At 44.4% G+C, this 12,010-nt stretch overlaps 1 protein-coding gene across 1 annotated transcript in view; it reads right to left on the bottom strand.

The window, feature by feature from the left end:
* Positions 1–990: 990 nt before the first annotated feature.
* The window catches only part of Tmem192 (transmembrane protein 192), a 28,455-nt gene continuing 17,435 nt past the window's right edge, over positions 991–12,010 (bottom strand). The window contains exons 4-6 of the mRNA XM_034520924.2: positions 6,159–6,293; positions 4,784–4,886; positions 991–1,324 (exon numbers count right to left, since the gene is read on the bottom strand). Of these exons, the coding sequence (XP_034376815.1) occupies positions 1,201–1,324; positions 4,784–4,886; positions 6,159–6,293 (362 nt within the window). The 3' untranslated portion in view covers positions 991–1,200. The remainder of the gene's footprint in view (positions 1,325–4,783; positions 4,887–6,158; positions 6,294–12,010) is intronic.

Here is a 12,010-nt window from a genome sequence, read left to right as displayed (position 1 = left end):
ATTCTGTGAAGATTTCTTTACTATGTACATAGTACATACTATGCATGTATGATTGTACACCAGACGAAGAGGCCAGATTTCTGGCTCACCTAGAACTCAGTATTTGGACCAGATCTGCCTTGAACTTCCTGCATCTTCATCCCAAGTACTAGGATAACAGGTGTGAGCCCCCGTGCTCAGCTAATTAAACTTACTGATGAAATCAAGGTAGAACACAGAGATATATGGAAACTTCTTAAAGAAGGACAAAAATAAAGTGGGAGTGGCAGATTATTTCCTAGTCCTCTAACTCTCACCAATGGAAGGTCTTACTGCGTGATGGGCGTCACCCACCACTTGGCCTCTCATTGGCCCAGGATGTCTTTGCGTTTTATTTTTCAGTAACACTCTGTAGAACTTGCACAGTATATGTCCTGCTGGGATCTTGGTCCTATAATGAGGAAAGTGTCTTGTGCTTTTATGAGCTTCTGGCCTCAAGCTAGTGATAATCCTCCTGCCTCAACTTTTCAAGGGCTAGGATTATAGATGTCAGTCATCATCACTGGCTGCAGGATATTCTTTATTCTCAGTCAGCTCTGAGACGCTGACTCAGAGCAGAGTGTTTGCCTATCATGTGTGAGGAGGTACTTGGGTTTGGGTTTGGTCCCCAGCTCTGAAAAACAAGCAAGCAAGCAAGCAAGCAAGCAAGCAAAAAAGAAAAAAAAAAAAAACAAAAAAGTTTAGGAGGCCTTATCTCTCATTCAATATGCAATATTCAATACACATATAAAATGCATGCGAGACTCTTCCAGAGAAAACATTAACCTCAGGAAATAATATCCTCTCTCAGCAGTTTAACTGTGGCAAGAACTTACTGGTTTAAAACCCTGTTTCCAGCAGACTGTCATGCTGTACTTCCTTGATAAAGAACTACATTATTCCAGGGTACTTAGAGTATACCCTGCATTCCAGAAAAGTCAAGAAGTTAAATTATTCACAACATACAAAACATTCTCAAGTTTTCCAGACTTTTATAAACCACTCCGAGGCCCGTCCCCATCTCTGGGACATACATAGTTCTACATAGGTAGAACTGGATTCAGGTTCCCGGCACACACTGTGAATGTGACTTCAGCAAAGGCTGAGCTTTCCTGTGGCAGCCATGTAGCCAGGCGGTCTGCAGTCACTGTGGACTCGGTGGCTCTCGTGACCATGAGCCTCTCATGTCCTAGCTGGCTGAGTCGTCAGCTCCAACAGCCGCTTACTCAGCAGAGCGTTGTGTCGCTTCAGGTACACGATTATGTCCCCTTGCTTTTCAACAATTTCTTCTAGGCTTGAAATAGTCCTGCAGAGTTCGAGATATAAATGGGTTACATGAATGTACCAGCATTCTTTGATCTCATTTCAAGTGAGTCCTCGGTAGCACTCAATAAGGCACACTTTGCCCAGTACTTTCCCACAGGTTTTATACCCCAGGGATATTCTAAAACCAGTGTTTCTTTTTTTTTTTTTTTTAATTTTATTTTATTTGTTTTGTTTTTTCGAGACAGGGTTTCTCTGTGTAGCCCTGGCTGTCCTGGAACTCACTCTGTAGACCAGGCTGGCCTCGAACTCAGAAATCCACCTGCCTCTGCCTCCCAAGTGCTAGGATTAAAGGCATGCGCCACCACTGCCCGGCAAAACCAGTGTTTCATGAATGAACTTTGAGACTTCTGCTCAAAAAAAAAAAATCAATCTGCTTAGTATATATTTATATATTGCATTTTATTTTATTTTATTTTATTTTTGGACCCCTGGAAAGGCATTTAAGTTTTTACAATTGAAAGTCAACATGTGAACGGGGAGATGTTGGTGTATGCCTTTAATCCCAGCACTCAGGAGGCAGAAGCAGACAGAGCTCTGTGAGTTGAGGGCTAGCCTGGTCTATCTGACCAACTTCCAGGCAGCCAGGGCTAATTAGTGAGATCCTGTCTCAATGACCACCCCATTCCCCCAGAAAAGCAGCATCCTAATTTGTTAGGAATGAATGTGACTGGCTAACCTTGGTTGTCACATTGACTACATCTGGGATTAACTAAAACTCAAGCAGCTGGGCACACCCAGAAGGGGTTTTTCTTAGTCGGATTATAGAGGTGGAAAACTCACCCTAAATCTGGGCCACACCTCCTGGTGGCAGCCCCATAAAGAACATGGTCAGAGGAACTTCTGCTTTCTGCCTGCTTCTTACTGGCATTCTGTCTATCCTGTTCTTGAGTCGAACTGGTATTAGAACTGACTTCTTCAGGATTCTAAAGTGAACTGAAAATTGGCAGTTCTAGGACTTCTCTAGGACTCCAGAACCAGATTGGGACTGCTCAAGACATCTAGTCTCATAGGCTAAACAACAACCAGATCCTTGTCCTTTGTGTTCAGAGAGCCATTGTTGGCTAATAAAAATACATACGTACGTACATACCTACATACCTACATACATGCATACACGGTCTTAGTCTAAGTAGCTCTGGCTGTCCTGGAACTCATACCCTGGATTACACAGAAACACAGCAAGAGGTAGGTGGATCTCTGTGAATTGGAGGCTAACCTGATCTACATAGTGAGTTCAATACTCACAAGGCTAAAAGAAGAGTCAAGTGTTTGAGTTTATCCTGGGCTACACAGCAACACAGCAAGATCCTAGTACTCAGTAGGCTCAATTCAGTACTCACAAGGCTAAAGAAGAGAGTCAAGAGTCTGAGTCTCCCCTGGGCTGTACAGCAACACAGCAAGCAAGAGTCCACTCTCAACCCCAGGTGAGACGTGATCCCAAACCCCAAACAAACACAAAGATAGCAGGGATTTTAGCTCCTTCTCTGCCCTATTCCATGGTCACATCACACATGTCTGCCCTCTCAACACGGTGAATATTACAATTTTAGACTAAATCTGCATTCAGAATATACATTATCACTATACAAATTATTTTTTAACGGTTAAGCTAAAGTATACGATTATATTTCATATATAAACGTCTATTTTCCTGAGAGTAATACTTGCTCATTTAAAAATGTCTAGACTAAACCACTAACCAAAGAGTACACATGGAGGAACCCATGGCTCCAGCCGTGTATGGAGCAGAAAACGGCCTTATCAATGGGAGGAGAGGCCCTTGGTCCTGGGAAGGCTCCATGCCCCAGTGTAGGGGGATGCCAGGGCGGGGAGGCGGGAATAGGTGGGGGAGCACCTTCATAGAAGCAGGGGGAGGGGAGATGGGATCGGAGGTTTCCAGAGGGGAAACTGGAAAAGGGGATGACATTTGAAATGTAAATAAATAAAATATCCAATAAAAAAATAAAATAAAAATGTCTATGGATTTTGTTCTTGAATGATTATTAAATTTTTATTGATTCTTTGTGAGTTTTATACCATGCACCCCAATCTCACTTATCTTCCCTCCTCTTGTACCTACCCTCTCTACCCTTGCAACTTCCCCCCAAAAGAAAACAAAACACCCCCCTCCAAAACAACAAAAACCCATCTTGTTGTAGATGTAGTGTGACACACACCAGCTGTTACAGTGTGTCACACAGTGTAAGTTTTTATCCAGACATCTTTACTGGCACATGTTGACTAAAATGAGTCACAGGTCTGATTCCAGGCCTCTGGCTTCTGCTACACTATCAGTACTGGATCCTCACCAGTATTGATATCCCCTTGGATATCCTACTGTCCTGTATAATGGAGGTCCTGCGGCGTTGGATCTGCAGGACAGCTCCTTCCAGCAGCTCACAGATGGTGTGTTGGTTTGACTACTATAGCCCCCATAAACTCCTCTGTTGGAATGCTTGGCCTACAGGAAGTAGCACTATTAGGAAGTGTGACCTTGTTGGAAGTACGTCACTATGGGGATGGGCTTTAAGATCTCCTATGCTCAAGTTACACCCAGTGTGCCACACAGTCTCCTTCTGCTGCCTTCGGAGCAAGATGTAGCGCTCTCAGCTGCTTCTCTAGCACCATGTCAGCCTGCATGCCATCATGCTTCTCGCCATAACAACAGGCTAAACCTTGGAAACTGTAAGCCAGCCCAATTAAACATTTTCCTTTATAAGAGTTGCCACAGTCGTGGTGCCTACTTACAGCAATAAAACCCTAACAAAGACAAATGGGGTAGATGTTGGGGTGGGCCAACTCAAAGCCGTAGATCTTGGCCCCGGGTGGTTGCTGAGCTGGTCAGCCTGCCAATACTATAAACAATCTGTTTTTTTCAGTAACGAAGGCTCAATAAAAACTTATGCTAGAGCTGGGAGTTGTGGGGCACACCTCTGATCCTAACTGGTATAGGCAGGAGGATCTTTGTGAGTTCAGGACCAGCCAAGACTACATAGTAAAACCTTGTTTCAAAACCACCAAAAATATTATGAATGGTATACGAGAAGAAAAATGCTTACTTCTCTGAAATAAAACTCTTCCTGCTGGCCTCACACTTGGAATCCTCCCACCTTAGCCTAGGTGTGTGTGCATGTATGTGTGCGTGCATGTGTGTGTGCGTGCATGTGTGTGTGCGTGCATGTATATGTGCATGCATGTGCGTATGCATGTGTGTTAGATACTAGGGATGAACCCTGAAACTCATACATAGAGTCTCTGACTACATCCTCAGCCATTATAAAAACAAAAAATTATTTTAGGTCAAGATTTTGCTAAATTGCCCTGGCTAGGCACCCTACCTGCCTCTGCTTCCCAAGTAGCTAGGATCACTGGCACACACTATCAGGTAAGTGAAGGAGGAAAAGTTAATTCCGATTTTTACTGCCAACTCAAGCCTTACCTGAAGCCCGTCTCTGAGGCAGTATTGCTTGGGTAAGCATAAGTTTTTTCTTCTTCAAGTACATCAGGCTCTGGCTTGGCTCTGTTGAATCTCCTAATCTTCACTGAAATAATAAAGTCATTTTTAGTCATTACCTATTTCTGAAGAATTGGCTATATTCATTTGTTCAAGTTATACTAACTGGTTACTCTTTTTGCATAGATTATATATATGAGATTGCATAATGAGTTAACAGTTTGAATATGCTTATTTATCAATGTATACATATCAAAGTCTATTAAGAAAGAACTAGTTACAGGGAAAGCCAGGATTATTATTAATAGAGAAATAACAATTACAAAACAGTAGGTGATAATTACAACATATGAGTCACAGCTTGACTGTCCTAGATGGATGACCTCATTCCACTCCCCTGACCACATAATGAAGTGACCACTCATTTTTTTTTTCTTGAGACAGGGCCTCACTCTGTAGACCAGGCTAGCCTTAAACTCAAAAGAGACTTGCACAGGTTTCTCTTCCAAGTATTGGGATTAAATGTATGTGCCATTAGGCCTGGCCTTTGTTTTTAATTTAGATGCCAAATTTACATGCAAGGCCTAGTGTGCTGATTTAGCTATAATCCCAGCACTTGGGCAGCAGAGGCAGGGAGCTGGTTGTGAATTCAGGGCCATTCTGGTGGCCTTGTGACAGAGGCTCTCAGCCTGTGGGTGACTCCTTCAGGTGTCAAATCCTTTCACAGGGATCAATCAGATATCCTACATATCACATACTTACATTATAATTAATAACAGTAGCAAAATTACAGTTATGAGGTAGCAATGACAATAACTTCATGGCTGGGGGTCAGCCCAATGTGAGGAATTGTATTAAAGGGTCATAGCATTAGGAAGGTTGAGAACCACTGCCTTAGAGGAAGCAAAGATGTTGTGTTTTCTCAGAAAGCTTTGCTTCAGTTGGCTGAAAATTTCATCTTATTTAAAGAATTTAAAATTCTATGCATGTGTATAAGGGTATGTCCCCCTGCTCTCGGGAGCCCAGAGGCACAGATTCCCCTGGAGTGGACTTCCTGCATGTTGTGAGCTGCCTGACATAGTTAAGAGCAGTAAGCACTCTCTCTGTCTCTCCAGGTTAAAATGTTCCCAAAAATCTACGAACGACACTGATGTAGAAAACTGACTCACCAGTAGTGGCTGTCTCTTCCCGTTGGTCTGAAAGGAGAGGTGACCAGAAGTGGTCATAAGTAAATGACAGAGGTCCAAAAGGAGTCCTCAGCTAAGGGGGAAGGCATTCACTAAGATAGCAGGCTACGATTTTCTTCTGACTGCAGAAGAGAGGCAGGCAGAGGTCACAGGACAGCGGCTTCCCTTCTCACCTGTATAGAGGACCAGGCAGCTCAGGGAACAGATCAGCTCCAGGGCCAGGACGGCCAGAATCAGCTCAAGGTATAGCTTGTTGGGCTCAGGGAAAGAGTGCTGCACACAGAGGAGGAGGAGAAGGGCTGTGTTGCCTGAGGAAGGGAGAGAAGCAGACAGCAATGGGACAATGCTCTTCAGTCAACTCAAAGCTCCTATTGGTCTGCTTTTTATAAATTGTTACCTGTCCATCTGTCTGTCTGTCTCTCCATCCATGTATGTATGTATGTATGTATGTATGTATCTAATCTATCTACTATCATGTATGTATGTATGTATCATCTATCTACCTATTTCCAACTTCCTTAAGCCCTTATAATTTTCTAAGTGAAAGAGCTATGTTGCTATATATAACAAACTCATAAGATCAAACAAGAGTTTATGCTAATAAGGGTAGGCTCTACACAGCCTAAGCATGGGTCCGGTCACCAGAAAGACCAGCAATCAGTGGAACCTCTGCTTCATTGGCCAGACTTAGGGAAGCTCAAAAGGTTGGAAATTTAAATTCTTAAAAAACAAAAAAGAAGAAGAAGAAATAGCTAGAGGGCTGGCCATATAGCTTGGCCTGTAGAATTTTTGTCCAGTATGAATAATAGCCTGGGTTCAATAATAATAATAATCCCTAGAACCACATGAAATCAAGGATAGGCCCTGAAACCCCTGAATTCAAAACGTAGAGGCAGGAAGATGAAGCTATATAGCAAGTGCGAGCCTGTTCTGGGCTACATGAGACCGCATCTAAACGCAAGGAGTTAGCGTCAGCTCAGTGGCAGGATATTGCCGGGGAAGTTCAAAGCCCTGGGTTTAGTCTCTACCCCCAAAACAAAAACAGAAAACCAAAGAATTGACCTTGTTTTAAAACTAAGGAATGACTGGCTTTATAGAATTAGGGAATTATTAAACTGACTTCTTTTGGTTCTTCTGCACATGTGAAAAAAATATTATTGAGACAGGGTTCCAATATAGTGTAGGCTGGCCTTGAATTCACTGATCATCCTCCTGCCTCAACCTCCTCAAGGGTCAGGTTGCATCATACCCAGCTTAAAGTCAGATATGAAAATAGTAAAGATCAAATAATTTCTTGGTGAATTTCATAGCTATTATTTCCAGATTTTGAAACAAACAAACAAACAAACGGAAACTATTATTTCTAGATCATTCCTTGAGAGTATTCTTTACCTACGCCACCTATGGTAGGTAAAGTAGTTAAAAGGTTTCTGTTTTTATTCTTGTGTTATAGGGACATCTTCTGGTCACACAGTGGCTATACATCAGTTGGAACCCACAATCATCCCCTGTAGAGTCAGAGTAATAACCAGGTCCCTGTGCTCCCTGTCTGCTGACATGTGTTGCTTTAGGCTCCACTACAACCTTTGTTGTGTAGAAGAGCTTGTGGGTTACCCTTTGGTAATACACTAACAGAATATAGAAGAAAAAATCAAGTCTGTAGAACTTACAAGGCTTTTTTTTTTTTTTTTTCTAAGAAGGTCAAAAATTGACACTGTTCCAAAACCCCCTAGTTCAGTTCAACTTCATTCAATTAAACTTCTAAAAGCTGTACAACAGTTGAGAGAGGCAGGCTAGACACTGTGTGGTTACTAATCGTGCCCTGTCTCAGGACCCATGAGGCTTCTGTTGACTGAATGTGTCGGATATCTGTGATTCAACCAAGGGCCTTGTGAAAGACAGGCAAGTACGCCATCACAAGCATATCTTGAGTTTATTTATGCTTTATTTTGTGACAGGACCTTTCTAATAATTGTGATGGTTTCAATGAAAATGGCTCCCATAGGCTCACAGGGAGTGGCATTATATCTCTGAGGTGTGGCCTTGTTGAAGGAAGTGTGTCACTGGGGGAGGGCTTTGAGGTTTCAGATGCTCAAACCAGGCCTACTGTCTCTCTCTTCCTGCTGCCTACTGGTCCAGATGTACAACTCTTGGCTCCTTCTCCAGCACCACATCTGCCTGTGCACTGCCCTGATAATGGACTAAAACCTCTGAACTGTGAGCCAGGCCCAATCAAATGGTGTCCTTTATAAGAGTTGCCGTGGTCATGGTGTCTTCTCACAGCCATGGAAACCCTAAGACACTAATGAAGTAGAATAAGGTAGAAAAGATCAATTATGAGATATTAATTTATTGGTTTATTCAGTGACTAGCTTAAAGAACTGTTTGTACTGCCTGTTTGCTAAACACGAGTTTCACTTCTACCTGGAACCACACTGAGCTGGAGACACAGCTGAGACAACAGGCTGTGGCCTTTAATAGCCTGCTGCCAGCCACGTTATCTCCATAACATCACCTTGTGGTGTTAGAGTACAAAATAGGAGTGCAACCAGGCGGTGGTGGTGGCAGCACACACCTTTAGTCCCAGCACTCTAGAGGCAGAGGCAGGAGGATCTCTGAGTTTGAGGCCAGCCTGATCTACAGAGTAAGTTCCAGACAGCCAGGGCTACATAAAGAAACCCTGTTCTGAAAACCAAACAACAATAACAACAACAACAACAAAACAATAACAGAAAACGTGAGTGCAAATTGGACCAAGGATGGAGGCCTTCCCAGGGCTATCTCAACGTTGGTCCCTTGCTGACATCTCCTCTCCACTGTCACTGGTGTCAGAGTGTTTATTCTGGAAGCATAGGGACAGTTTTTACTGCACTACTGAGTTACACTATAGCTCAAGCAAGCCTCGAAACTTCAAGTTTCCTGACTCAGTCTTCCAGGCAGAAAAGAGAGTTTAGGAGTGGCAGCCTATAAGACACAGTGAGATCCTATTTCAAAACAACCATGGAGACTATTCAGAAGAGCTTCAAGAGGTGGGTGGGGCACAGCTAGGTAGCAAAGTGCTTGCTTAGCATGTGCAAGGCCATGGGTTCAATCCCTCCCTCTTCCCACCAAAAGAAAAATTCAGGATAGGAGCTATAATACATCTCACTCTAAAAAAGAGAATATATTTGATTATAAACTCAGTAAAATCAAATTCCACATGTCCTTTTTGGCTGCTCCACAGAGCAGATGAGAGACATGGTACTGTGAGAACAAAATCTTAAGAAACCCATATTGGAGTGATTATAAAAATTCATAGTCAGCAAAAGACCACCTACACTATGATTAAAAATAGTTATAATAGCAACATCCAGATCTACCAGGAACAGGATGACCGAAAACAAAGGGACATGCCCTAGACAAGTCTAAACATGCCCAAGTGAGTAATGGGCCATCTGGTGTTTTTCCTTTCCCACCCTTCTAGGAGGTCTGAGACTTCATGGTCACAAAGACATGCAAGGGCATGTCCAGACACGTATTGGCACGTAGTTAAAAATAACCAGACATCCTGCCAACTCAACATCCTGCCTGTATGACTAAATTGCTGATGTTTGAAATATCCAATCACATGTAACCACGCTGGAATTCCCCACCTTCCCTAATCCCTGCCCATAAATATCCCCAGCTTTCTGGGTTCTGGGTCGAACTTGCTTTCTCCTGTGTGAGATACAGTTCAATCAGAGGGCCCTCGCTATTAAACCTCCTCTGCTTTTGCATCAAGAAGGTCTTCGTGTGTCATTGGGTGTGTGCTTGTCCAGACTTGAGTGAGGGTCCCCTCTGCGGGGGGGTGTCTTTCATTTGGGGGCTCGTCCGGGATTTGAGCGACCACCCAAGACCCTCGACGACCCCTTGGAGGTAGGTCTGTGTGAGTGGTGTGAGTCTGAGTCTGAGTGCGGCACTGCTGTCTTTGTCCGTGTCTGTGTCAGGGGATCTGACCGTTGGATTTCAGAACGTAGGAAACAGAGTGCTCCTACACGGGGAGAAGACGTGGAGTCCTTCTCCATCTGAGGTCGAGTTTGGCTGGTGTTATCAGACCAGACGTGGCCGGGTGTGTTTGTCTGTGTTTGTTTTGTGTGTTTGTGTTTTTGTTGTTGGGTTGCTAGGATTTGAAATGGGGCAAACTATAACCACACCATTATCTCTGACTCTGGATCATTGGGGCAACGTTAGGGCTAGAGGACATGATTTGTCGGTGACTGTTAGAAAAGGACCTTGGCAGACTTTTTGTGCATCAGAATGGCCCACCTTTGATGTAGGATGGCCCCCAGAGGGGACATTCGACTTACTAACTATCAGAACCGTTAAGGCAATTGTGTTCCAGGAAAGCCCAGGGTCCCACCCAGACCAGCAACCCTATATCCTTATGTGGGAAGCCTTGGTCCGTTACCCGCCCCCCTGGGTGAAGCCCTGGGTCACACATCGACCACCCAACTCCAGGGTTTTGACAATTCGAGAGGAAGCGGAAAAGAAGAATAATTCGAAACCATCAAAAGACGAAGAAGCTAGTACTCCTCTCAGACCCATACCCAAGATATATCCTGAAATTGAAGAACCCCCCGAGTGGGCCCCTCCTCCCACAGAGTGGCTCGTTCCTGTACCCGCTCCTGCTCCTCCTGCTCCCCCTCCTTATCCTCCTCAACCACAACCTGCTCCCCAGCCCTCTGTGCCTCCAGTCCCTGAAGTAATGGATGGTGGCCCTTCTGCGGGGACTAGGAGTAGGAGGGGGGCCGTTTCATCTTCAGAAGGGCCAGACTCCACGGAGGCCTTGCCTCTTAGGGCCGTTGGGCTTGCCCCGGCTGACCCAACCCACTTACAGTTACTACAGTATTGGCCTTTCTCTTCCTCTGATCTTTTAAATTGGAAAACTCATCATCCTTCTTTCTCTGAGAACCCCGAAAGGCTAAAAAGCTTAATAGAATCACTGATGTATTCGTATCAGCCCACTTGGGATGATTGCCAGCAGCTTTTGCAGACTCTGTTTACCACAGAAGAGAGGGAGAGAATACTTTCAGAAGCCCGGAAGAATGTCCAAAATGATGATGGGCTCTTGGTCCAGGATGAAGCTACTATTGCTGAGAAATTCCTGCAGACTCGGCCCCAATGGGACTATCACACGGCTGAAGGTAGGGAACGGCTGTCCATTTATCGCCGGACTCTAGTGGCGGGTCTCAGAGGGGCTGCGAGAAGGCCCACCAATTTGGCTAAGGTAAAAGAAGTTATGCAGGGAACTACTGAACCCCCTTCAGTGTTTCTTGAGAGACTTATGGAAGCCTATAGGAGGTATACCCCTTTTGACCCTATGTCGGAAGGACAACAAGCATCTGTGATCATGGCTTTCATTGGGCAGTCTGCCCCTGATATCAGAAAGAAGCTTCAGTGTATTGAAGGATTGCAGGATTATACCATTAGAGATGTAGTAAAAGAGGCAGAAAGAGTGTATCATAAGAGGGAGACTGAGGAGGAGAAACAAGAAAGAGAAAAGAAGGAAAGGAAAGAGGATGAAGAAAGGAGAGATAGGAAAAAGGAGCAGAACCTGACACGTATACTGGCCGCAGTGATAGGTGGAAAAAGAGGGAATAGGGTTAGAAAGCTAGAGGACCTGGGTGGTGGACGGCAGGGGCCAAGGAGACCCAGGAAGATGGAGCCACCCCCACTTGAGAAAAACCAGTGCGCATTTTGTAGAGAGAAAGGTCATTGGGCTCATGAGTGTCCCAACAAGAGAAAAACAAAGACTCTGGCTCTGGGGGAAAGCAACGAGGACTAGGGGAGATGGGGCTCGGCCCCCCTCCCCGAGCCCAGGGTAACCCTGAGAGTGGAGGGGACCCCTATGAATTTTCTGATAGACATGGGAGCTGAATACTCAATATTGCAGCAACCTTTGGGAAAAATAAAAGATAAAAAGACATTGGTTATTGGAGCCACAGGGCAAAAACAGTATCCGTGGACTACCTCCCGAACTGTAAATCTGGGAAAGAAGCAAGTAACC

Source organism: Arvicanthis niloticus, chromosome 16 (genome assembly GCF_011762505.2).
Source record: "Arvicanthis niloticus isolate mArvNil1 chromosome 16, mArvNil1.pat.X, whole genome shotgun sequence".
Taxonomy (NCBI): Eukaryota; Metazoa; Chordata; class Mammalia; order Rodentia; family Muridae; genus Arvicanthis; species Arvicanthis niloticus.
The sequence above is the reverse complement of the archived record's forward strand: the minus strand, read 5'-3'. Positions and strand labels throughout refer to the sequence as shown.